Source organism: Typha angustifolia, chromosome 8 (genome assembly GCF_048772165.1).
Source record: "Typha angustifolia cultivar Huaian chromosome 8, ASM4877216v1, whole genome shotgun sequence".
Lineage (NCBI taxonomy): Eukaryota > Viridiplantae > Streptophyta > Magnoliopsida > Poales > Typhaceae > Typha > Typha angustifolia.
Genome location: NC_133246.1, coordinates 14863851 through 14890317, shown reverse-complemented (window position 1 = coordinate 14890317; position 26467 = coordinate 14863851). Strand labels below are relative to the sequence as shown.

The 26467-nt window shown below is 36.9% G+C and overlaps 4 protein-coding genes across 10 annotated transcripts; 1 reads left to right on the top strand and 3 right to left on the bottom strand.

Moving 5' to 3' along the window:
- Positions 1-1011: 1011 nt before the first annotated feature.
- Positions 1012-6581, bottom strand: LOC140764669 (E3 ubiquitin-protein ligase SP1-like). Of its 2 annotated transcripts, none has more exons than XM_073103355.1 (10): positions 6432-6581; positions 6295-6347; positions 5988-6109; positions 5781-5876; positions 5260-5397; positions 5123-5188; positions 4674-4786; positions 4431-4541; positions 3920-4030; positions 1012-1294 (listed from the first exon to the last, which is right to left on the bottom strand). In XM_073103355.1, the coding sequence occupies exons 1-10, from the start codon at positions 6503-6505 to the stop codon at positions 1291-1293; spliced, it is 888 nt and encodes a 295-aa protein (XP_072959456.1). In that variant the 5' UTR covers positions 6506-6581; the 3' UTR covers positions 1012-1290. The 2 variants fall into 2 exon arrangements, with proteins under 2 accessions (XP_072959456.1, XP_072959455.1); XM_073103354.1 differs by lacking the exon at positions 1012-1294 and adding an exon at positions 3717-3802.
- Positions 6582-7040: 459 nt separating this feature from the next.
- Positions 7041-14667, top strand: LOC140764668 (E3 ubiquitin-protein ligase SP1-like). Of its 2 annotated transcripts, XM_073103352.1 has the most exons (10): positions 7041-7200; positions 7285-7337; positions 7523-7644; positions 7756-7851; positions 8235-8432; positions 8504-8569; positions 9086-9198; positions 9331-9441; positions 9850-9960; positions 14402-14667. In XM_073103352.1, exons 1-10 carry the CDS (start codon positions 7127-7129, stop codon positions 14403-14405), a joined length of 948 nt encoding a protein of 315 aa, XP_072959453.1. In that variant the 5' UTR covers positions 7041-7126; the 3' UTR covers positions 14406-14667. The 2 variants fall into 2 exon arrangements, with proteins under 2 accessions (XP_072959453.1, XP_072959454.1); XM_073103353.1 differs by lacking the exon at positions 9850-9960.
- Positions 14668-14759: 92 nt separating this feature from the next.
- LOC140764723 (GDSL esterase/lipase At1g54790) lies at positions 14760-19382 on the bottom strand. 3 transcript variants are annotated; one of them, XM_073103451.1, is made up of 6 exons: positions 18419-19382; positions 18031-18349; positions 17080-17280; positions 16459-16625; positions 15819-16089; positions 14760-15147 (listed from the first exon to the last, which is right to left on the bottom strand). In XM_073103451.1, exons 2-6 carry the CDS (start codon positions 18281-18283, stop codon positions 14879-14881), a joined length of 1161 nt encoding a protein of 386 aa, XP_072959552.1. In that variant the 5' UTR covers positions 18284-18349; positions 18419-19382; the 3' UTR covers positions 14760-14878. The 3 variants fall into 3 exon arrangements, with proteins under 3 accessions (XP_072959552.1, XP_072959551.1, XP_072959550.1); XM_073103450.1 differs by having other exon boundaries at positions 18415-19381; XM_073103449.1 differs by having other exon boundaries at positions 18031-19381.
- A 1107-nt stretch (positions 19383-20489) lies between these two features.
- On the bottom strand, positions 20490-25312 carry LOC140764722 (protein ABCI12, chloroplastic). 3 transcript variants are annotated; one of them, XR_012105082.1, is made up of 9 exons: positions 24873-25312; positions 24402-24518; positions 23463-23699; positions 22574-22738; positions 22362-22437; positions 21931-21995; positions 21274-21443; positions 21029-21150; positions 20490-20940 (listed from the first exon to the last, which is right to left on the bottom strand). XR_012105082.1 is itself a non-coding variant. In XM_073103447.1 (8 exons), the coding sequence occupies exons 1-7, from the start codon at positions 25290-25292 to the stop codon at positions 21294-21296; spliced, it is 1230 nt and encodes a 409-aa protein (XP_072959548.1). In that variant the 5' UTR covers positions 25293-25312; the 3' UTR covers positions 20490-21150; positions 21274-21293. The 3 variants fall into 3 exon arrangements, 1 of the variants encoding a protein (XP_072959548.1); XR_012105083.1 differs by having other exon boundaries at positions 20490-20817; XM_073103447.1 differs by having other exon boundaries at positions 20490-21150.
- Between the last annotated feature and the right edge of the window lie 1155 nt (positions 25313-26467).

The window sequence follows — 26467 nt, the reverse complement described above, 5'->3', positions numbered from 1 at the left end:
GCTGCTTTTAATGCCTTCCTTTTTCTGGAAGATAAAGTTTATTCGTCTATGAAGCAAGATATCGTCATTATGTGATGTAATGACTTACTTCTCTCTCTCCTCTTAAATTTTTTTTTGCATCCGCTACATTATTCTTCTCGCCTAACAGTGTAAATGAGCCGAGCCTAAGCGAGCCAGCTCTGACTCAGGCTCAGTTCAAATTATTTTTAAGCCTTATAATTCTGCTCAGACTCGACTCAACTCAACTCGAGCTAAGCTGGAGACGAGCTAGACTGAGCCTAAGCCAAACTCGAGGCTATTATTAAGCCTCCGTCTTTCCCCCCTCTCTCGCTTTTCGCAACTTGTAGATAGGCTTCCTTCATCCTTCTCTCCCCGCTCGCCTCGACGAAACCCTAATAGTTCCTCTCCGCTCCTCTCCTTTTCAATAAAATCTTGATTTAGGGCTTCGATCTGTGGGAGCCGACAATAGAAAAGCAGAAGAACTGATGGACGTAGGAGTTGCCCGAGTTCGAACCAAGGAGGTCGTTGGAGCGTGAGGAGACTGTTTCAATTACCTTCTCTCAAGTCTATGGTGGTAGTTTTCAATTACCTTTTCTTGAACTTGTGACTACATCACTCCTGATATGCTTCTAAGATTCATGTTAGCATTGGAAACATGAAGTCTTTTTTGGCAGCATTTGATAATATTCTATACTCAAGATACTAATTAAATTCGGTGGAATCAAATGTTATGAATCTTTGCGGTTTTGATCACATGATATTCAGCCATAAGAAATGCCTTAACTTCTTTAGTCTTAACTATTCCTTTAAGCAATTTACCTGTCTTCCGAATCAATGTTCATTTCCCGATGTAATGCATTGTAGCTATTACTCATGATTGTTTATCAATGAATAAAGCTTCATTTCAGTCGGACAAATGCTCAAGTGATTATTTCCTTCCGATAGAATTGCAAAAGATGCCATGATTTCATTTAAATGATTACAAGTCTTATGCACAGAAGAAACCGGAGAGATAGAGCAGTGCTTCTTAAAACAAGTCTCACAATGTTGACAATCATCAACAATAGAATAAGGAAATATACATTGTATTCAACCCAAAGGGGAAGAAACGCGCGCGCACACACACACACAACATATACAACCCAGGTAGTGACATAGACACAGAGCACCTAACATTCAGCAATTCTGTCATGACTACTGCAGACCTAGCCCCCACGCATGCACAACCTTATGGAGTGCTAAGGAAAAGCTTCGCTGATAGTCCATTAGCCATTAGCAAAAGGGCGCTCACTAGCTGAAAGGAGAAGGAACAAACTAGATAAGCAACAACACAGAAGCATGCCAAAAATAGAGAAGATTAGAACAACAAGCTCGAACGGGCTTAAAAAGCTTCCATCCTTCAAATCCAAGGGCGACCAAACAGAACAATGGGAAAAGCAATAAAAAATACTTATAAATTACACAACTAAGTACGAGCATCCATTGATCCGTGACCTAGATGGTTCCGAGATGCTGGGAATCATTATGTTTCAAAAGTAAGCCCTCTTTTGAGTTTTAACCCATCCATTGTGATCAAGGTTCCCAGTATTGGGATCGGGATCGAAATTGGTCGTCTGAAAAAACGATGCATATCGCCCGTATCGATCGTTTGTATCGAATCGAATTATTTTTTAATTATACAAAATTATAACTATTATTTAAAAATAGAGATAAATTTCTAAAAATTTAGAAAAAATGAGAGGAAAATAAAAATTACTTACATATGAAACCTAAAAACTTAAAAATGTATTAACTTACTCAAAATTTAAAACTTTGATGAATACCGAGCTGGCTTTCGTCTGTGTACGACCTCTTTTTTCTAAAAAATTTACCATTTGTCCAATATTTTTAGACTTTACTATAACATTAGGAATCAATAGGGATAGAACTGCTGCCCACATATTCTCTTTCTCATAATATATGAACTAATCTAAATCTCTGAAAATTATCACCACTGCTTCTTCTCATCCTTTCCTTATTTCTATACATATTTTTATTTTCTTTTATTGCCCTCCTTATCTGTCTCTCCTTATCATTCTACTCACTCTGCTTACTGCTATCATCATCAATGCGTACTGGAATATACATCAATTCTTTATGAATCATTGATTTTCTCTGTTATATAGCTTATTTATCCTTCTTTTTGCCAATTAAATGAGTTAACATTTGTTTTCTAACTTCCATGAACACTTTAGTACAAGCTGCTACATTTCTATGTCTTTCAGCCAAATGTTGTTTCAAACGGTTAACACCACCACTTATTTTATTTTCATACCAGTTATAGTTAACATATTTTTTATTTTGTCTTATAGTACTACAATATTGTTACCCAATGCTAGTATCATATAACTTATCTTTTGGAGCCATTGATAATTAAATATTTTCTGTTTCTCGTTGTAACTTTGTAAGTAAACATAAACAAAATTTAAAATGAAATAAAAAATAATTTAAAATTAAAAAAAGAGAGTAAAATCCTCTTAATTTTGTCTTTCTTTACTTCTTTCCCTCCTCTCTCTCTCCCTTCCCCTCTCAATTGTTGTCACTTCTGAGCAGCAGCAACACCTGGTGCTGTTGTTCACTACTCAACAGCAGCAATAGATGCTACTGTTGCTGTGAAGCAGAAATAGTAGAAACTGAAAATAAAAATCACATGTGGTCGTTGGAAGTCGAGGTTGTCAAATCTTCGTCGGAGAATATCGTCGGAGGTTGAGGTCACCGAAGATCTACTTATTCGTCGGTGGAGGAGATGAGAAGGAAGAGAAAGAGAGGAAGAAAAAGAGAGACAAAGAAAAGAGAGAGAGAAGAGAGAACAAGAGAGAAAGAAGAGAGAGAGAAGAGAGAAAGAGAGTCAAGTGGTGAGGGGAGGGGGTGCATCAATAATTGATGTCCCCCCGGGTCGGATACGACCTGTTCCCCCCTGAAATGGATCGGGTATCGATCGAAACGGCCTCGATCGAAATCGGCTAGGGCCAATCCCGAGTGAGATCGACCAAAACTGGGAACCTTAATCACGATGACACTAATGTTGCAATTTCAAATCAACTTTATATAGAGCTCTTGAAGAAAACAAAAAATATTTGTAGATAAGCAAAAGATATGGGATTGGCAACCTATTTACATACTAAAAAAGAAAATAAACACAATCGGGCAGATATTAAAAATAAAAAGGGTCTGACAACACAGTCGACAAGAGATTGTGCCGATACGGTAGGGAGGAGGGTAAAGAAATGAATAATAACCAAAAGATATTATAGGGAGTAAAGAGGAGGGAGAAGCCCTTCCCCTCTCCTCTCCTAGCCAAAATGGCTAGAAAAGGGAAGAGTAGGAAACACAAGCAACGGAGAAGACCATCTCTTGCAATTATTAGTTTTATTAACTTAATTTTATCCTATTCCTTCATGCAATTATTGAAGGGAAGGAATTAATGAAAGATTCATTCAGGTTAGAATGTACAGCGTGTTATTATGGCACAATTTTGATGGCTATGGGTATTAAGGGCAACTGGAATCCTTTGCTGCCTAATTGGATCAATCTGGTTATACACTGAGACCTAATAACACATGCTTAAGTATTTATCAGAAGCGTCCTAAAATTTCTCTTAAAACTCCAACAACTTCAATATCACAATGCACAAAGTAGTAAAAACATCCTTGAAGAACTCGATATCGTATTGGAGACTCAAAGATTGTGATACAAAAATATCAATCCCAGTGCTCCAGGTAAGCACAGACAACCTTAAATTACAAACAACTACTCGAACAACCTGCAATATAGACAATCCAAGTGAATATATTCTAATATAACAAATTAATTTTTCTTTTTCATAAGTTTCCCCATAAAAGAACTAAGGATTTTTATGATTGTTCAAATTAAATATAACCTTTTGTGCAATTCCTTCCGACGCCGTCTTTCCAGAAAATATTGAGCGGCATGATTTGCAAGCAGATAGGCACCAATAGCAGTAAATCCCAGAGAAGCAAACTTGTACCACCTATTAAGAGTAACCATAGTATCAGTATAATAATACAGTTCTCAATTTATTTTTATTTTAATCTAAAAAAATTATATTATAGTTATTTTAAATTTATAATTATCTTAAGTCATTTATATGGTAACGGATAATTAATGAAATAATGGCATGATGTTTTTGAAGCATTATAAGCTAAATGCAAAAGTCGAATGATAAATATCTATATAGTAGGGCATAAATATAATAAAACAAATGTTGAGTATTTTTGATGTATTTCCCAAAAAACTAATATGTTTAATTTCTAGATAACTTGCCATATAAGAAGTGAATAAATTCTAATGTAACAAATTAATTTTTCTTTTTCATAAATTTCCTCATAACAGAACCAAGGATTTCTATGATTGTTCAAATTAAATTTAACCTTTTATGCAATTCCCACCAATGCCGTCTTTCCAAAAAATACTGAGCTGCATGTTTTGCAAGCAGACAGGCACCAACAGCAGTAAATCCCAGAGAAGCAAAGTTGTACCACCTATTAAGAGTAACCATAGTATCAGTATAATACAAAATACTTTTATAACATATCTCTTTGTATAAAGTCGTAGTCGCTATGTAATGCAAACACATGATAAGCCACATGTTTTTGTAATTGGTAAGATCCTACCAAGCCCATTCTCCTAGATCCGAAATAAGTTGATCAGTGTCTTTTTGCGAGACATAAAAAGGCCCTTTATGTGGTCGCTGAACTCGAACTCTCCCAGTATCATCTTTAACGGCCTGTCAGGAATACAAAGAAGTCAAGAACCAGAAAAGGGAGTAAGAAGAGCTAAAACCATAATCTATGTTATTTTATAAACTACACTGTGGATGTTGAATTGTTGATCAACATGGAAGAAACATGTGACCAAGAATAAAGAAAGGAACTTGTCGTACTTTAGGGAGAGAAAAGATAATAACCACATCTGAGAACCATTCAGTGGTAATACCCTTTTTCTAACTCCAAATGTGAAAAGTTAAACATCATGTTTTTTCTTTTTCTGAGATTAAACATTATTAGCTTCTCCAAAGGGGAAATCTCGTACCAGAATCCAGTTAAAGACATTTAGGTATTACCTCACCAACCACAGTTAAGGAAGTTCCAATTGGAAGAACCTCTATAATTCTTCTAACACCAAGTATCTGAAAAGTAAGTAATATTAATGAGAGAACAATCTCATAAGCCTTTACATCAAGATCTTGAATAGACAAACCTGGGGACCTTGCAAGTACTTCGGATTTCTAGGGTCTAGAGATAGTTTTGAGTCCTCAAAAACATCACTTGCAACAGTTAGCACCAGACCAGTAGCACCATGAGCCTTCTCAACATAAACACGGCCAGTCTCATCATCCTGGAATTTATTATTATATTAACAGTGTGTAAGACCTCAAAACCTCGTATGCACAAGAACAGCTGTTTAGTTAGAAAGGTATACATAAACCAGATTACAAATTCCTCTGATAGCAACCATTAATCCCCATAGAACAAATAACTTCCACCATTTACGATCATTGTAGGTTTCTTAAGAAAAGATGTCTCTAATTGATGAAACTTATTACTGTTCATCAGTTATTACTGGGCACAGAGGTCATAAATAGAACTCCAAAACTGGTGATATTCACAGAAAAAGAAAAGTAGGAAATTGAATTAGCTCAGAGGATCACTGCAATTTTGGTCCAGGTAAAAATGATGTCTAACGTAGCATGAAATGAAACCTATATAATCACAACTTACCAAGTACCATGGAACCTCTGTATTCTTAAGAAACTTCAAACTAATGTTCCGTTCAAATGACCCAGCATCATCCTGCTTTAAGAAGTGCAGCTCTTCCTACGAAGAAAAATCAGACGATTCACAAAACTGGAAACGACAGGCTACAAACTGCAAACTCGTAGACTTGTGGCAAACAAGCAGAAGAATAAATGGAGATCCTATACATACCCTTTCCTCAACTATTACGCCTCTCAAAGCACTTGGTTCACAGTTTATCGGTGCATCCGAGCCAACTCGCCCCGAAATTTTAACAAGAGGAAGAGCCTTACAATCAGTATCTAAAATAGCCGCTGCGAGAAAAAGAAAATGCAAGAGATAAATACACTTCACCCACTCTAACAATTCAATCAAGTATAGTAGGATGATGACTAAACATCAACTGTGGTAAAATAAAGTTCAACAAAAAACTAAAATTCCATCAAGAAGAATGTAGTCATTAGGGCAAAAGCAAGATAATCCCAGGCTCCCAACTCACCCAGATCCTTCAATTGGCCAACCCTAGTGGCCGACTTGAGAACATCAGCATCCCTGAAACCACATCGAGCTCATTATTAGAAGCACATCAAAGAAGCAACTCCAAGTGAAACAATTTGCATTAAACTCAACCAGCACCTTCCACTTTTTCTTCCCAGCAGGTACAGAGCAGCTGCGCTCATGCAGCACCCAACGCCAACCCAAGGAATCATATTTGACCCAGGATGGAGAAGAAAGCAAAGATCTTTGCGAGGAGGGAGATAAAAAAAGAGACGAAATTGCAATCTAAGTATTGATATTGGAAGGAAAAGCTATTTGGGCTTCGAATGACCGTAAAGAGAAGTTAACATAGATTGGAGAGACACGAAACGAACTGGATACCAGACCTCGTTTGTGAAGTCTGAACATCACAAACTATTGAGGGAAGAAAGTATCTTTTTTCAATACGAGCTTTTATTTCTAAAATAGAAAAAAAATATATCTAGTGATGAGCACGAATCAGAGCTTTCGAAGGCGATGTCAGTTCGAAGAGATTTGTCCCGGGTGATTACTTGAACTTGAGAATCGTGTAAAATTCATTCAAAAGATATCCATTTTGTAGCGCAATGTGTTTGTCAACTAAATGTCTTTCAATTCCTTTTAAATACTTCCTAAACGAGGTCTGGTATCCAGTTCGTTTCGTGTCTCTCCAATCTATGTTAACTTCTCTTTACGGTCATTCGAAGCCCAAATAGCTTTTCCTTCCAATATCAATACTTAGATTGCAATTTCGTCTCTTTTTTTATCTCCCTCCTCGCAAAGATCTTTGCTTTCTTCTCCATCCTGGGTCAAATATGATTCCTTGGGTTGGCGTTGGGTGCTGCATGAGCGCAGCTGCTCTGTACCTGCTGGGAAGAAAAAGTGGAAGGTGCTGGTCGAGTTTAATGCAAATTGTTTCACTTGGAGTTGCTTCTTTGATGTGCTTCTAATAATGAGCTCGATGTGGATTCAGGGATGCTGATGTTCTCAAGTCGGCCACTAGGGTTGGCCAATTGAAGGATCTGGGTGAGTTGGGAGCCTGGGATTATCTTGCTTTTGCCCTAATGACTACATTCTTCTTGATGGAATTTTAGTTTTTTGTTGAACTTTATTTTACCACAGGTGATGTTTAGTCATTATCCTACTATACTTGATTGAATTGTTAGAGTGGGTGAAGTGTATTTATCTCTTGCATTTTCTTTTTCTCGCAGCGGCTATTTTAGATACTGATTGTAAGGCTCTTCCTCTTGTTAAAATTTCGGGGCGAGTTGGCTCGGATGCACCGATAAACTGTGAACCAAGTGCTTTGAGAGGCGTAATAGTTGAGGAAAGGGTATGTATAGGATCTCCATTTATTCTTCTGCTTGTTTGCCACAAGTCTACGAGTTTGCAGTTTGTAGCCTGTCGTTTCCAGTTTTGTGAATCGTCTGATTTTTCTTCGTAGGAAGAGCTGCACTTCTTAAAGCAGGATGATGCTGGGTCATTTGAACGGAACATTAGTTTGAAGTTTCTTAAGAATACAGAGGTTCCATGGTACTTGGTAAGTTGTGATTATATAGGTTTCATTTCATGCTACGTTAGACATCATTTTTACCTGGACCAAAATTGCAGTGATCCTCTGAGCTAATTCAATTTCCTACTTTTCTTTTTCTGTGAATATCACCAGTTTTGGAGTTCTATTTATGACCTCTGTGCCCAGTAATAACTGATGAACAGTAATAAGTTTCATCAATTAGAGACATCTTTTCTTAAGAAACCTACAATGATCGTAAATGGTGGAAGTTATTTGTTCTATGGGGATTAATGGTTGCTATCAGAGGAATTTGTAATCTGGTTTATGTATACCTTTCTAACTAAACAGCTGTTCTTGTGCATAGGAGGTTTTGAGGTCTTACACACTGTTAATATAATAATAAATTCCAGGATGATGAGACTGGCCGTGTTTATGTTGAGAAGGCTCATGGTGCTGCTGGTCTGGTGCTAACTGTTGCAAGTGATATTTTTGAGCCAAAACGATCTCTAGACCAGATCCGATCTCTAGATCAGATCCGATCTCCAGACCGATCTCTAGACCGATCTCTAGACCCTATAAATCTGAACTACTACATGCAAGGTCCCGAGGTTTGTCTATTCAAGATCTTGATGTAAAGGCTTATGAGATTGTTCTCTCATTAATATTACTTACTTTTCAGAGAGTTGGTGTTAGAAGAATTAAAAAGATTCTTCCAATTGGAACTTCCTTGACTGTGGTTGGTGAGGTAATACTTAAAAGCCCTGTTTGTTTTGAATTTATAGACTTCTCTTGAACTTGTTCAGGCATCTCTAATCTAATCTGATTCAGTAATCAAATATATTTTATTTTTATTATATCTAATCGAGTTTATTTTTAAAAAAATCAAGACTAATTAATTAAATTTGGGACTTAAACTTAAACCAAATAAGTCCTAAATATCTTTAACTGGATTCTGGTATGAGATTTCCCCTTTGGAGAAGCTAATAATGTTTAATCTCAGAAAAATAAAAACATGATGTTTAACTTTTCACATTTGGAGTTAGAAAAAGGGTATTACAATTGAATGGTTCTCAGATGTGGTTATTATCTTTTTTTCTCCCTAAAGTACGACAAGTTCCTTTCTTTATTCTTGGTCACATGTTTCTTACATGTCGATCAACAATTCAACATCCACAGTGTAGTTTATAAAAAGAACATAGATTATGTTTTTAGCTCTTCTTACTCCCTTTTCTGGTTCTTGACTTCTTTGTATTCCTGACAGGCCGTTAAAGATGATACTGGGAGAGTTCGAGTTCAGCGACCACATGAAGGGCCTTTTTGTGTCTCGCAAAAAGACATTGATCAACTTATTTCGTATGTAGGAAGATGGTCTTGGTAGGATCTTACCAATTACAAAAACATGGGGCTTATCATGTGTTTGCATTACATAGCGACTACGACTTTATACAAAGAGATATGTTTTAAAAGTATTTTGTATTATACTGATGGTCTGGTTACTCTTAATAGGTGGTACAAGTTTGCTTCTCTGGGATTTACTGCTGTTGGTGCCTGTCTGCTTGCAAAACATGCAGCTCAGTATTTTTTGGAAAGACGGCATCGGTGGGAATTGCATAAAAGGTTTAATTTAATTTGAACAATCATTGAAATCCTTAGTTCTGTTATGGGGAAATTTATGAAAAAGAAAGATTAGTTTGTTACAATAGAATTTATTCACTTCTTATATGGCAAGTTATCTAGAAATTAAACATATTAGTTGTTTGGGAAATACATCAAAAAATACTCAACATTTGTTTTTATTATCTTTATACCCTACCATATAGATATTTATCATTCGACTTTTGCATTTAGCTTATAATGCCTCAAAAACACAATGCCATTATTTCATTAATTGTCCGTCATCCTATAAATGACTTAAGATAATTATAAATTCAAAATAACTATGATACCCTTAAATAATTTTTCTTAGATTAAGATAAAAATAAATTGAGAACTATATTATATTGATACTATGGTTACTCGTAATAGGTGGTACAATTTTGCTTCTTTGGGATTTACCACTGTTGGTGCCTATCTGCTTGCAAAACATGTAGCTCCATATTTTCTGGAAAGCCGGCGTCGGAAGGAATTGCACAAAAGGTTATATTTAATTTGAACAATCATTAAAATCCTTAGTTCTTTTATGGGGAAATTTATGAAAAAGAAAAATTAATTTGTTACATTAGAATTTATTCACTTGGATTGTCTATATTGCAGGTTGTTCGAGTAGTTGTTTGTAATTTAAGATCGTGTGTGCTTACCTGGAGCACTGGGATTGATATTTTTGTATCACAATCTTTGAGTCTCTAATACGATATCGAGTTCTTCAAGGATGTTTTTAGTGTGATATTGAAGTTGTTGGAGTTTTACGAGAAATTTTAGGACGCTTCTAATAAATACTTAAGAACATATTATTAGGTCTCAGTGTATAACCAGATTGATCCAATTAGGCAACAAAGGATTCCAGTTGCCCTTACCCATAGCCATCAAAATTGTGCCATAATAAGACGTTGTACGTTCTAACCTGAATGAATCTTTCATTAATTCCTTCCCTACAATAATTTGCATGAAGAAATAGGACAAAATTAAGTTAATAAAAGTAATAATTGCAAGAGATGGTCTTCTCCGCTGCTTGTGTTTCCTACTCTCCCCTTTTCTAGCCATTTCGGCTAGGAGAGGAGAGGGGAAGGGCTTCTCCCTCCTATTTACTCCCTATAGTATCTTTACGATTTTATTCATTTCTTTACCCTCCTTCTCCCTACCGTATTGGCACCATCTCTTGTCGACTGTCTTGTCAGGCCCTTTTTGTTTGTAATATCTGTCCGATTGTGTTTACTTATTTTTGATTATGTAAATAGTTTGCCAATCCCATATTTTTTACTTATCTGCAAACAATTTTTTTTTCTTCAAGAGCTCTATATAAAGTTGCTTTGAAATTGCAACATTAGTGTAATCGCAATCAAGTTTCCTAGTTTCGGCCGATCCCACTCGGGATCGACCCTAGCCGATTTCTATCCTGGTCGTTTCTGTCGATACCCGATCCATTTTGGCCGGGAACAAGTCGGATCCATCCCAGGGAGCCATCAATTGTTGATGAACCCTTCCCCCTACTAGGGATGGCAAAAACCCGACCCCATAACCCGACACGATAACCCGTTAATCGGGTTTGGGTTTAGTCTAATCAGGTTCGGGTCATAAACGGGTCAACCCGCCTAACCTGATTATTAATCGGGTCGTGTTCGGGTTTATACCACTGACCCGCTTGACTCGTTTAACCCGTTTAAGTAAACGGGTCGGGTCGGGGTTGGGTCGACCCGCAAACTCGCCATATATATATATATATATATATATATACACATATATATACATATTTCTAAGTTTTTAACCCTAACCCTAATACCCAACACTACTCGAGTGAGTCCCCAAATCGGCCAAATCCCAATCCCGCAGCCGTCGCCCCTCGGCCTTTACCCATGCCCGCAACCATCGCCCCTTGGCCCTTACCCATGCCCGCAACCGTTGCCCCTTGGCCCTTACCCATGCTCGCAGTCGTCGCCTCTTGGCCCTTACCCATGCTCGCAGCCGTCTCCTCGTCGTCTTCTTCCATTAGATCGGCTTAATGGTGCGGCGACCGAGAGGGCAACAATGGTCGCGGCGGAGGTGGAGACAGCGGTAAGCTCTGGCTTCCATTAGATTGGCTTAATGGCCTTCTTCCATTAGATCCCTCCTTCGAAATCCCATCATCTCTTCCCCTCCTCCCTCTTGCCTCCACTGCCGCTAATGGTAAGCTCTCGTCGCCACCGCAGCCTTCTTTCCTAATCTCCAACGGGCCTCCCACTCTCTTGCAGCCTTGCCTCTCCTCAGACTTCCGACGGAAATCCTAAGGCCCGATCTTCTCCGATCCTCCCTCTCGAGGCCTCGCCTCCACCGCCACCCTTCTCTCCTTAGATCTCCAACGGATCACCATCCTTCTTGCACGCCCGCCGCCCCATCGTCGTCACTGTCGGTTGATTGATCTACTGCGCCATCGCCGTCGGTCTCCGATCTCTGTCGAGGAGTTGGATTTGTTACTGACTTACGGTTGTAATTAAGGATTTGTGTTAGGATTTGTGGGTTAATGTCTTGTATAACTGAGAGTTTATTGTATAATAGATTCTATTTGTGTTAGGATTGAATGCAAGGTTAATAGCTGTATAAATTTTGAGTTGAAAAGATATTATTGTATAATATATTATTTATATAGTGTAAATTAGTAAATATTAATTTTTATATGAGATTAATTAGTAAATAATTAAATATTATTGTATTATTCAGGTCATGTTAATATAACCCGTTTATTAAACGGGTTACACGGGTTAATTGTGCCATTTTAATCTGACCTATTTAATAAACGGGTTACACGGGTTGTCATGTTACCCGTTTAATAAACGGGTCGTGTTCGTGTTTACTAAATACAACCCGTTTAATAATCGGGTCGTGTTCGTGTTAGGGAAATATTGACCCGACCCGAATCTGACCCGACCCGAACCCGCTTAACCTGACCCGATTGCCACCCCTACCCCCTACCACGTGACTCTTTCTCTCTTCTCTCTCTCTCTCTCTCTCTTTACTTTCTTTTTTTCTTTTCTCTCTCTCTTTTCTTTCTCTCTTATTCTCTCTTCCTCTCGTTCTCTTCTTTCTCACCTCTTCCACCGGGACCAAGTAGATCTCCGGTGCCCTTGACCCCCGACAACGTTCTCTAATAAAGATCTAACAATCTCGACCTCCAACGACCTCGGATGAGTTATTTTTTCCAAATTTTTTTCCAGTTTCTACTGCTTCACAGCAGCAGCAGCATCTGTTGCTGCTATTGAGCAGTGAGCAACACAGCAGCGACAACAATTGAGAGAGAGAGAGGGGGAAAGGAGAAAGAAAAATGAGGGAAAGAAGTAAAGAAAGAAAAATTTAGAAAAAAACTTGAGGGTTTTATTTTTTAAAATTTTAAATTATTTTATATTTTATTTTAATTTTTATTTATGTTTACTTACAGAGTTATAGCAAAAAACAGAAAATATTAAATTATCAATGGGTCCAAAAGATAAGTTATATGATACTGACATTGTGGCAACATTATAGTACTATTGGATAAGATAAAAAACGTGTTAAATGTAACTGATGCGGAAAGAAAATGAATGGTGGTGTTAGCCATTTGAAATAACATTTGGCTGGAAGACAAGAATGTAGCAACTTGCACTTAGGTGTCCGTGGAAGTTAGAAACCAAATTTAACACCAATAACAAAGAAAATTTTAAGTCAAACTGTATTTTCATCGTAGTGTGAAAAAAATTAGATTACTTTCTTCTTGATCCACTCCACAACACGTAACCAATTAACTATAAAAAGATTAGAAAAGTTATTTTTTTTATCATTATAATATGAGATTGAGGAAGAGAAATTTAAGAGAAAAGGCAGAAAACGAACGACTGATTGATTTAAATTATGTTTTTGATGAAAAAGACCTCTTGATTCCATAGATCAGAAAAGTAGATGATAGATTACTAGATGACAGAGATAACCCATGATTAAATGAGATATTGGAAGAGACCACAATAAGGTAGAGACTGGTATGAGTCGTTTGGCAGTAAGAGGTAATATGCCGTTTAGTATCAATCATAATCCTGATAATACACTTGGTGGTGAGATTGTCTCATCTACATTTGCTAAGGAAAGTCAAGAAGACATAAGGATCGAAAACAGAGAAATTTAGGATGTATATACATATCAACAACATCGTCATAAAAATGTTGCTTCCTATGATTATATTGCATCGAGTATTTATTATTTGGAGCCATCAGAAGATTCATATGTTGGTTAGTACCCTCCTTAGACACAAGACACACAACAAGATTCATACAATATAACTGGTATTATGAAATTACTTTTTGGAGCATCGTGTCCTAGACATCATTATTAACAAACTTATGGTAATTATGATGATAAAGACTATAAAAATTTACGACAGCCAACTCGGTATTCATCAAAGTTTTAAATTTTGAGTAAGTTAATACATTTTTAAATTTTTTTAGGCTTCATATGTGAGTAATTTTTATTTTCTTATTTTCCTGACATTTTTTCTAACTTTTTAAAAAAAAATTCTGTATTTTTAAATAATATTTATAAGTTTACGTAATTAAAACATAGTTTGATCCGATACAAGCAGCTAATACGGCCGATATGTATCGTTTTTTCAAATGGTCAATCCCAATCCTGATACGGGAAACCTTGATCACAATGCATGGGTCAAAACTCAAAAGAGGGCTTACTTTTGAAACATAATGATTCCCAGCATCTCTGAACCATCTAGGTCACGTAACCATGGATGCTCATACTTAGTTGTGTAATTTATAAGTATTTTTTATTGCTTTTCCCATTGTTCTGTTTGGTCGCCCTTGGATTTGAAGGATGGAAGCTTTTTAAGCCCATTCGGGCTTGTTGTTCTAATGTTCTCTATTTTCGGCATGCTTGTGTTGTTGCTTATCTAGTTTGTTCCTTCTCCTTTCAGCTAGTGAGCTCCCTTCTGCTAGTGGACTGTCAGTGAAGCTTTTCCTTAGCACTCCATAAGGTTGTGCAAGCGTGGGGGCTAAGTCTGCAGTAGTTATGACAGAATTGCTGAATGTTAGGTTCTTTGTGTCTATGTCACTGCCTGGGTTGTATATTTTGTGTGTGTGTGTGTGCGCGCGATTCTTCCACTTTGGGTTGAATACAATGTATTTCCTTATTTTATCGTTGATGATTGTCAGCATTGTGAGACTTGTTTTAAGAAGCACTGCTCTATCTCTCCGGTTTCTTCTGTGCATAAGACTTTTAATCATTTAAATGAATCTAATGAAATCATGGCATCTTTTGCAATTCTATCGGAACGAAATAATCACTTGAGCATTTGTCCGACTGAAGTGAAGCTTTATTTATTGATAAACAATCATGAGTAATAGCTACAATGCATTACATCGGGAAATTGAGGGAAGACTGAGACTGGCCACTAAAACTCTAGTTTAAGAAGGAACGGCATCATATCTGAGAATGGTGGATCAGAATATTTTCCTGTGAGTATTTGCGATGAAATATGAAGATTTGCAGCTTCCGTGTAATGTATGCCATCCCAATTAACATACTCTGTTGTATCATTGCAGCCTAGCGCTGTTACAGAACTCCCATTAAGAGTTTTTGTTTGTCCGCATGGGATTCTACTATCGTAATTTAATGGTGGCCCCCCATATCCACAGCACGCTGCTAAAGGATCTTCAAAACCTGCAAGAAATTACGCATATCAAATATTTCCCATTTGGGGGTGTCAGCTGATTCAACTAAAAGAGCAATAAGAACATTGATTTTGCAGATGGTAAATTGCTTAAAGGAATAGTTAAGAAGTCAAGGTATTTCTTATGGCTGGATATCATGTGTTTAAAGCCCAAAAGACTCATAAAATTGGTTTTCGCCTAACTTAATTGGTATCTTGAGTATAGAATTTTATCAAATGCTGCCAAAAATGGCTTAACATTTCCAATACTAACGTGAAAGCAAATCAGGAGTAATGAAGTTACATGTTCAAGAAAAGGTAATTGGAAACTACCACCATAGACGTGAGAAACACAATCTATCACAACACCATAGCTGAGCAATTGTTGAGTAGATGTCATCTCGTTTAATCATGTAAAATGCTTCCAATTACGCAATGCAAATTGTTTAAGCAGATCAAGTTCTCATAATATATACGGTTAAAGATAGTAGTAATATTTGGAGTCACTATTATTTCTGTAGTCTTTACTAATGTTATATTAAATCCAAGAAAGAGCCACTAATGTCATCCAAATTAAAGTACATAAATAAAGGTAAAGCTACTAAAGTCTTTCCAGATGTGTGGCTCCTATGATCTAAATAAATTATAATAAATAAAATAAGCAACGGATCATTTTGCGTACCATATCGAGAGAAATTTGCAATGAGGTCATGCTTTATGGAGTAGATGTCCACATAAGTAATGCTTGCATCCGCATAATTTCCCTGCAACTTCGTACAAAGTGCATGGAGTTGTAAATTGAAAAGCTTCGCTGCACGGTTGTGGGAGCCAACACATCCGAGCTCATCCAATTTTGATGGAGTTTTACCAAAAGCAGCTATATTCTGAGCTAAGCACCCAAGAGGACCTGTATTATGAATCCAGAATTTCCTAGCACCTTGATCATATAATTTCTGGAAGTAAGAAAGAAGATGAATATCAGAATATAACACCTACTACTTACCCACGGGTAAACTAATCAGTCAAAGTATAGTTAAGCATATTGGAAAGTAAACATAGAAATTAAGGAAAAAAATCTAATTCAAATTAACTATCTAAAAGAAGTTTTGCAGCAAGCTTGCCAATTGCAAGAACAAAGAGAGCTTCTATAAAATCATAAATCACAGAACAGACAAATCTTAGTCTTTCAACAGGAAAAATGACCCTACAGAAATTTGGATACTTTTATAAGGTAAATTCTTTAACATAACCAAGGGACCTGTCTGGTAGATCATTTAACATTGACTAAGTAAAATACATTTAAAATGAGGGACCAATCATACCTTGAGTCCAGTTTCAAATTCCAACAAGATAACTGGAATAGAAGCAATAACTTGATCCTCTGTCTTGGAATAAAATGCACCAGCAAGGTCATTTTGGCCTATATCAAACATGTAGAGTCCCTGACTGAAAAAATCCACTTGAGGAATATATTTCTTGAACTTGTTCCCTGATACAACCACATAAAAATTGTGCAGGTCATATCTCACAAGGATCTGCGATTTTATGAATGCTACAAATATCGAAATAATATTGTTGATGAATAGTGACTTTATGCTTCCATGTTAAAATGCCTATTATTTCGCTTCGCAATCCTACTTGGGGCCAGCTGATGAATCAGTCAGTTACAGATTGAATTTTTGTTCTTGGTTTAGACATTTCAAAAAGTAGGGTTCAAGTTGGTTTGGATCTTTGATGGAAGTATAATATCATTAGTTCTGACTTGGACCTACTAAAAGCAAGTAAAATAGTTAGATATGCACATGCATGTTTTTTTTTTTTTTTTTTTTTCTGCTTCTCATGTTCAAATTTCACAAGTTATAACATCACTACCATATTAGGGAACAGATGCTTATGTTTTACTCTAGCAGCGAATTAGTTTTTGACAATATAAACTATCATACCTTTAGCTAGCAATTGAAGAACTCGATCTTTGAATCGGAGGAACTGAGAAACCTGTATCCCAAAGGAAAATGGGCTGACAGACGATGCTGTCGCTGGAAGTATTGTGGACCCAGCTACAGCAAAGTTACAACCTTTCTGAAAACTAGGAGCACCAACGGCATCTAGATATGCATTAAGGAATGGCATATCCATAGCGTCCACTGCAGTGAAATGACTAATCATTAGATTCAGCATCATATCTCAGCATCCAAAGAGAAATTTCAGAGAAAATGAACCACAAGGAGATAAAGTTGTAAGCAATTAGTTGTGTGTGTGTGTATCAACATCAGATAAACTTATAAAAGGCAATCCCAATTCCAAGCAATAGGATCAATATTCTATTGCCTTAGGGTCCGTGGAATTACTGGAACCTGTTTGCTATTTTAGGCAAGCAGGTATAGTAAGACGGTAGTTATAGATATCTATAATTACGTTCTATATAGAGAAGGAGCAACTGATCAAGTTGTTATAACCTTTGATAAGACTAATTATGAACAGATTTTATGGCTTTATGTAATTACCATCGATACCAACCTAACTCCTAGCACGGAAAGGACAACTGAACTCTTTCATGAAAATGATAACCTAGCAATTTTATTGTGTGAGGTTTAAATTCCGTACAGTCTACTGAAAAAGTGAAGTAGGCATACTTGAATTTGTCTCCCATCCAGCAATCTAAGAATCAAAATATTCGGGTTATAGAAGCAATCAAGTCTCAACCTGACAGTGCCTACCACTAACTCCCATTGAGGTTCTAATTCAAACAGTTTAGGGGCACGACCAGAACATAGAGATCTATTTCCCAAATCTATTCTTTCTCCCGTAAGTTGAACTATGCAGTTACAACCATAACATAAATTCCTTTCCCTAACGATTGAACAGCCAAGAAAGAAAGAGAGGGAAGGAATTACATAAGAAATCGATGACGAGCCGTCCATCGCAGAACCGGCCGGCAGGCTTGAGGAAGAAGGTCTGCCCATACGGCGGCCCGATGCTCTCAAACCCAGCAGCGACGCGCGCACCTGTGTCGGAATTCGAGTCACCAAAGTTGAACACCGCCGGGTAATTAAAATCTGGAGCAGCAGCAGCTGCAGCAACCACCAAGGCGAAAAGCAAGACGATATGGATGGCGATCCGGGTCACAGAAATAGGAAATATAGTCATGGTGAATATTTATATGTTTGATTCTTGGTTGCAAACAACTCCCTTTGAGGTCTCAATCCTCAGTTCCTAAAAGCATAGGAAGGTGGAAAGTTAATATATAAGGAAAAGAGATGGTTTTGGTGGGAACCCACCTACCAGAACCGATTGGTAATTTTGTACGCTACTCCTCCAGAATCCAGATGTGCTTCTCCGACGCAGCCATGCTTGGAAGAAACAGCTTGGAAACTTTATACTGCAATCAATCTGTGTTCCTTGTTTGGTTTTCTAATCCACCTTGAGGTCAAAGTTCAAGTTTTTTAAAATTTTACCGTGGACTTTGACAAGTAAAATAAAATTAATTATTGATATATAAGGGGGGGAAATTAAACTATCTGGAAATCGTGAGAATTAAACTTAAGAAGTCGAAATCGTATATAGTTTCTATTAAAACATTAAAACAGAAGATCAAACAAAACCTATCAGATTATTTACGATTAATGTTAACTCTAGCTTTGTCTCCTTACAAAACTAACAACCGAATAACTCGTGATAGATACGCTCCTTCTGAATATATCTCATCACCTGCCAAAGCTCCAATCTTTGCTCCTCCGGCGAGACGTGCAGAAGACGCCGGAAAGCCATCAGCGAAGCTTGTTGCTCTTTAGCCAGGGGCTCCTTCGACGAGCACACCGCCATCACGGGCTCACGGCATAGCGGTAAGCTTTCAACTCCAAAGAGCGAGTCTCCACCGCTCGTGCGTCCCGTGTCGACGTCGTCGTAAAACTTCTCTTTTGCGGCGCAGGACCTTCTTCTTTCCGACGCCTGATGAGTTTGATATCGTTCGCGCCGGTAACGAGCTTCTCTCCCGCTGCCCGCTTCGTTTCGCTTTGCGACCCCAAGCGACGGGCTTGACCGCCTCAGGAGGTCGTTTGGATCCTGGAACTGCCGGCTGCGGCGAAGCCGCTTCCGACGGTAAGGCAAGAACCGGACTGAAAAATCCATGGAAGGAATCTTGCTCGCCTTCTCTTTCGCTAGAAAACTTGCTCACCTTCGATTTCTCTTATCTCCCGCCTCCGGATCGTGATATTATTGCTAATCCTGATCCCACTTCGATTCGTTTAGACGAAATTTATCAAAAACACCCTAAATTTATTTTATAATCATTCAGACCTCATAAGGACAATTATTATTTTCACCCAACAGTAGAATACCGAATTGAGATTATTCTATTATTTTCTAATAAAAGTTAAAAAAAAAACAGACCTCTAATTTGATATTTTAATTTCATTTTACTTTTTGATTTAATCTAAAAATATTCACTCTAGAGTATTAAGTTATTTTACAACAATGGCTAATGGTTAATCAGGCTCGATCAACCTCGGCTTGTATTTGAAATCAGTCAAGCTTGATCAATTGGATCAAGCTCGAATTCAAGCCAAGTTTAAGCCCAGACCAGCTTAAGGTTCGGCTTGATGAGGCTCAGTTAATATTTTATTTTTTTAATATTATATGTTATATATAATAAAATAAGATTCAATTTGGTCATATGTATAATTTGGTTTTATAGAGTGTACACCACCAAAAATTTAATTCAAGCTTGAATCAAGTCGAAGTTTAAGTATAATTCAATTCAAACATATTTTAAACCTGAAATCAAGTCTTGAATGATGCTGAAATTTGCTTATCAAGTCGCTGAAAATAAGCTCAAAGTAAATCTAATCAATTTTCAATTTAAGCTTGATGATTTCAAAACTAATTTCAAGCCAAGTTTGAACTACTCAGTCAAACTCAATTTATTTCTAAAACTTCACTAAATATCATCTCTAATATCTACAGGGATAATTAAACTCGTGAGCTCTGTTTCTCATGAACTAATAAATAAGACTCAACTATTGGTTAAGTGATGAATTTTCTTTCTAAAAGCACTGTTTTTCTTAGTGCTTATAAGTGAAATCAAATACTGGCATCCTAGTAATCAAATAATCCGAACAAGCAAAATAGAGAGCAACTCATTATTGTACTTTTTATTCCAAGCTTAGTAGTCATCAAAATCAAGGCATTTAGTGACCCTACAGAGTGTTCAGACATATACAAATATGAGACCACTGGATAGGGAATACATTCAAAGAAACTTTTTTTTCATAAGAGATTATAAGCCCACAAGCTAACTTTTGAAATTTATTCAGCGTGATTAAAAGATCAGATGATTTTGAAGATCCATCGAACATACAAAAAGATTCAGATATTAAATTTAATAATTTATCTTAGAAATAATAGCAGCATTCTAGTCTTGCAGTTTTTGAAACTAATCAATACCTACAGAAAGGATATACGAGTAGGTAACGAGGATATATGTGGCTTACAACATGACAAGATTGAACAAGAATAGTGTCACCTAGCTTCCACAAATCACTGTAGCTCCATTACTGTAGGATCTCCATTGTTATCACCTAATATTGTTGCATGGGAGGGAGTTTCTCCTTCTGATTCATAGTAACCATTATTTGATGAAATGCTTTAGCTCTTCAGTCTTCAATAAAAAGACTTGCGGTAGACTGTTCTGATTAGCAGCATCAATTAGATCCACAAAACATGATAATATGACATGTAGAAAGATTGTAGACAGTAGCCGGCAGCAGTGCTCGAACATCATCTTCATGAGGATGTGAGGTACAAATCTAATATTTGACATGAAAAGAATAACCAGTTGTTCTGTCGAACGAGATAAATAAAGCATCTCCTACGGCTAGCTTCATTCAATTTTACCTTCTTGTTCAAAAGGGTATTCTTCAGATGTGCAAACTCCAAGTTCTGGAGTTTTCTTGGATCAACTACAAGTAAAAGCTCTTCTTTACCGCCCGTAAAGAAAGAAGCAGCATCAAGACAACCTGTAAAAGAACTATGTCGCATGTAAGAATCTTGACAAGTAGCTGAAATGACTAAGACATGTATCATGAAATTATATCAACACCATTACATCTATCATCCGCATCATCAGATAGGTTGCTTACCAAAACAATGAGAGACTACATTATATGAGCCTTTCCGAAAGAGTGGCAGCACCTACTAAAGCACAAAGGCACAGCAAGGAAAGGAAATCTACAACACCAAGCGATGAGTCGGAAAAGAGGTATATCTTGTGATTGTTGCAATCACCACGAAAACCTCTAGCAATCATGGCCTACCAACATAACAAGAGGAGATAGAAATATGGATATCAGAATAACACATAAAATAGTAAAGGATAACATTTAAACAATAATGGATACAATCATCATACTTCAGTTTTTGCATAAAATTACATATGTAATAGTAGGCTGAAACTAAAGATTTTTGTTTCCAGTATTTCCTAAATGAAATAATCCAACAAAATTAGCAATGAAGTTACCTACCCTCCTTTATAGTTTTTTAGGCTCTTATGTCATACTTGTTCCAAGGCAAAGCTATTCTCTTCTTTCTATTTCAGTCTCCTCATACTACTCATTTTACAATTCCTTCTTTTACTGTAGTTTCAGTACACCTCAGTGAAGCTCCTATGCTTATATAATTCCTTCTTGAGTCCTCTTCAGAAAAACTTTTTCAAGAGACATTCATGCATCAAGCACTTTTATGAGTTTATCGTAAATCAATAGACATCATTAATGAAATAATTCTAGAAAATGACTAACCTTTGAAATTTGTTCAGCATGATTAAAGATGTTTTTGAAGATCCGTCGAACATACAAAAAGAAAACTGCAAAAGTCATAAAAAGGAAACAATTACTTCATTCCAATTTAAACAGAGATGAAGATCTCAATGTTAAGAGAAGAGCATATTCAAACACTAAATTTATCTGAGAAACAATAGCATCATTATAGTCTTGCAATTTTGAAAATAATAATTACCAACATAAAGGATATTTGTGTAGGTAATGAGGATATATGTCTCTTACAACATGGCAATATTGAACAAGAATAATGTCACCTAGCTTCCACAGATCATTTTCAAGTAATAAAGCATATTCAGCATTAATAATCTTCAAAGTCATTCATGGATAATAAGACCAGCCCCTCACACTATAATATTTATTAATCAACAGATAAAAAGAATGCCACTTACTGTCTATTGTTTCAATAGCAGTTAATTTATGCCATTCTATTCTACGTGCCACAATTCCCAATGCTGCATTCCGAACCTAACATAAGACACAATTTTCTTAAGTCAGTAAACCATTCACAAATAGGACAGCTGATCTTTACAATTTCTATGCATATAAAATATGCAGGAAGACAAACACCATACATCTAATAGACTAATGAGCTGATACTTGCCTCATCAAACACAAGATTGATAAACCTCAACGAAAGTAATAGAGTAAGTATTATCTCAGATACTGGAACACCAATATGCCTTAAAGGAATCATAAACCACCGTAATGCTGAAGCAAGCTGCTCAGGAGTTGTTGTTGCCAAACATAAACTTGCACTTTGGAAGATCTGTCATCATAGAGAGCGTATATCAACAAGATCCTACAACTAAAAGGTAGGAAAAAACTAGCATAGTGCATATCTAGTATGCATATATAATCATACTATTTTCTCTGTCCAGTTAGAAGAAATAAGTATTTACAGAGAAAAGTATTATAAGATATTCTGCTGAAGTTAAGAACTCCAGCTAGCATAACTCATGTGAAATGAGACTCTCCACTGCCAGAGTACTTTACTGATATCAGTTCTAAAATCAGTGATATGTTTAGATTAGTGCTGGTAATGAATCTGAAAAAGTATTTCTTCTGATCACACAATTCTGAATCCCATAGGTCAGTATTTTTAATGTTGGCTACAGAGTCTGGAAAGGAATGACTGATCTAAAACCAGCTAAACAATGGAATCAGTAAAGTGAGCTTTGATAGGTTAAATAACAATTTCAAGACAAAAGTGCTCTAGTTTTGATCAAAGGGCCTTGAAAGGAAGGGGACTGACCCACTGATAACTAAAACAATAGTAGTAAGATGCAAGAAATCTGCTATGGCATAGGAGGTGGTCCCTAATTATCCAAACAATAACAAACCTAAATAGATAAGAAAGGCTTATTGGAAGAAATTGTGGAACCAGTCATGTCTAACTTCAGTTAATAGAATCAGCAGATATGGTGATGCAAAAGAGAAAACAATATTAACAATATGAAAAACTAGTATATTTGTGAAAAGATAAAACATACAGTGAAGGATAGAGATGCAGAAGTACTAGCCACAGAGAGGCCCTTCCTTGTAAGTTGCAAAGGTCCTAGTTTCATGAATGTGTAAGAATAGCCTTCCAAGGATGAAGGAATATTTGGAAGCCCCGTGAGACATGGGGGAGGAGTTCTTGACTGGACAAGTGGAGGTACACCATCAGAACCAAATCCGAGCATGATGAATAAGATCCCTGAGAGTAGAGCAACTCTTCCCAATTGATCCTACAAGTAAAATGTAATTTATTCATTCACCTTAGCATTAAAAGTTCAAGGTAATGGCTACAAGTGAATTTATATATGCAAAAAGAGAACTAGTCAATCTGGTGGTTGAAATGAGAGTTCAAAAGGTTAAAAAAACAGATTGACTATCTTATTTTGAAAATGAGATATATATGTCATGCAGTTCTAAAGCTTCTATATAACCAGTAAATGGGAGGTGAGAGAATACAATGCAGTTCAGAAGAATCAGTGCTTATATTCTTATATATTCCGATGTAGAAAACATCTGTACCAACAAATTTCTTATTTATGTAAGAATGGAATAAGACAAGGTGAAACCAACTTGACGAGTCCTACTGCACCAGAAGTCAATAGATTTACATGAATTTTTGTTTACATGTGTCAATAATAAATGAAGGGTTGAGATAAAATGATGTTTTTATTGTTCTATCACAAATTATACATGTAGATGGAAATACCTAATACTAATAGATAATCCCAGTAACAGATCATCAACACACTCATTATGTTCAACTACTCAAAACACAATCAAGTGCATCAAGCACATATTACTCATTCAAACAACATTTCATGTAACAACATAACCCAGTTCAACTTACTCCATCTGCTCCCTTGCACAGCCTCTGATGTTTAATAACCAGAGAAAATTTTGAACCAGTATAAATTGAATATTTTCAAGCTTACCATCCAAACGTGAGTTGGGAGAATCCACATTGACAGTAGAGACAGGTATAAAACCAACCCAAGCCGCATGGAAATATGCGATCTAGCTGGTAAAATAACAAGAGCCAACAGCCATACCTGCATGAATGGGATGAAATTAACTCGTAGGATGAAACTGTCTCATGCATGTCAAAATGTGGCCTCAGCAGATATGTAAAAAATGGAACTTTGTTCAACAAAACTAGTTATATAGCAACACGTCAAACCAAAAGCACCTAAAGTAATGTTAGAAGTGCATTAAATCAGTTGCATCAAGCTTGAGGAAAATACAATACCTTAATGTAGATGTAGCCAACTAGCAAATTGCAATGTTGAGTCAATATTGAACATTTTCCAAAAGAAGAAAAAGGAAATCCTACTTAACACCACAAGGTTTGCGTCTATACATCCTACTTTTAATGCCAAAAAGTAGGATTAAAGAGTACCAATTACCAATTTGACTCGTGGATCGACGGAGTGGAGAAAAGTTCGGGGCGATTCGATGAACTGGCAGATGGGGCTCGAAGTGGCACCCGAGATGAGCCTAAGAATCCTCTCGGGAGCGACGCCACCACGAGGTATCCAAGATGCCCATTTGGGAACTCCTTTTCCATCGCTGCTCTCAGCGGAGGAGGAAGAGGAGGTCACGAAGAGTCTAGTTCTACCTGGTTGTCGAGTTCCTGAACTCCATGGGAGGAGGAGGATGATTCTTGGGTTTTGGTGATTTCCATTAAGACTTCGAAAGAGAGGAAGACAAGTAGGAGGAGGAAGAGGAAGAGGGGAAGCGCGAGTTGGTAAGGGGAAGGTGTGGAGAGGAGAGGAAGAGGGGAGTTTGCTTGTCATCGGTGGAGGGATGGGGGTTTTGGAGTTCATTGGATGATATATATATATATATATCCTGAAACCACCGGATGATAAATTAGTTTTTTTTTTCTTTTTTTTTAAGACGGAACTGGCAACCAGCTAATTAGTAAAAAAGAGGTACAGTTTAGTTTGTCGCATCCTGCCTCAGGATTACCTCTATTTCCTTATCCAGTGGGGATCCTTACCGTTCTCCCCAAACAGTATACTAGCCACTCTACTACCCTTTCGCCCGGCCCAGTCCGCGGCCTTATTCACCTCATCCTAGCCGCCATGGCATCGCCTTTTTCCCTCGGAGAACCTGATTCCACTATTAAATCCTTAGTTCTGCCTGCAACCTCCCTTAGACCAAGAGCGATCGTCTGAGGCTTCGCTGAACGCCGAGGACACCTTGGCCGTGGGCTCCGCTGCCGCAACCACAACGTGCCCCCCTTTCATTACGAAGGATATAGCCAGCTCCACCTTTGATATTCATTTTCGTTACACGGCCTCGTCGGATTTTTTTTTTTCTAGGATAAAATACCAAAATTACTCGATACAAAGATTAGACCCCACCAAGTTTTTATCTAGTCTAGTCTTCACACCATATGCGTCGCCAATATTTATTACAAACTAAATGCTGTCAAGATCTATTCCAAATTATCGTACTACCCAGCTGTTCCGCACTGTCGAACCATCAACCGAATCAATCTTAGTTACCAAACTATCAAATAATTTCTCTATAATATCTGAGGTTGAAGTTGAAGCTATGACCTCTTTGGTCATGAAAAAAAATACCCATCAATTCTACCAAAGTCAATTGGTATGGTTCGCCAGAGTTGAGCTTCAAACCGGCATATGTTACAATCAATGAGATGGATCGTCTACAAACCCAAGCACATAAATTTTGTACATATTACTAGATACTTTTATATTTTTTACATAATAAATTTACATTATTTTGTTTATATTCCGAGAAAATAAAAATAGAAGTATTTGCCTATTTGGTTCGGGGCTTTTGTAATCTAATTTTTTTATAATAAGAAATTTTAGTGTGCATTGTCGATTATAGAAAACATATACACCCAATATTATATGTTAAATTGAGAAATCAAATATAAAGTGTCGTTTAGTTCTAGTTCTGATCCTTATGCTGCTTATTTATGAGAAAACGAAGTGGTATATCATGGGAACAGTATGAAGGCCAC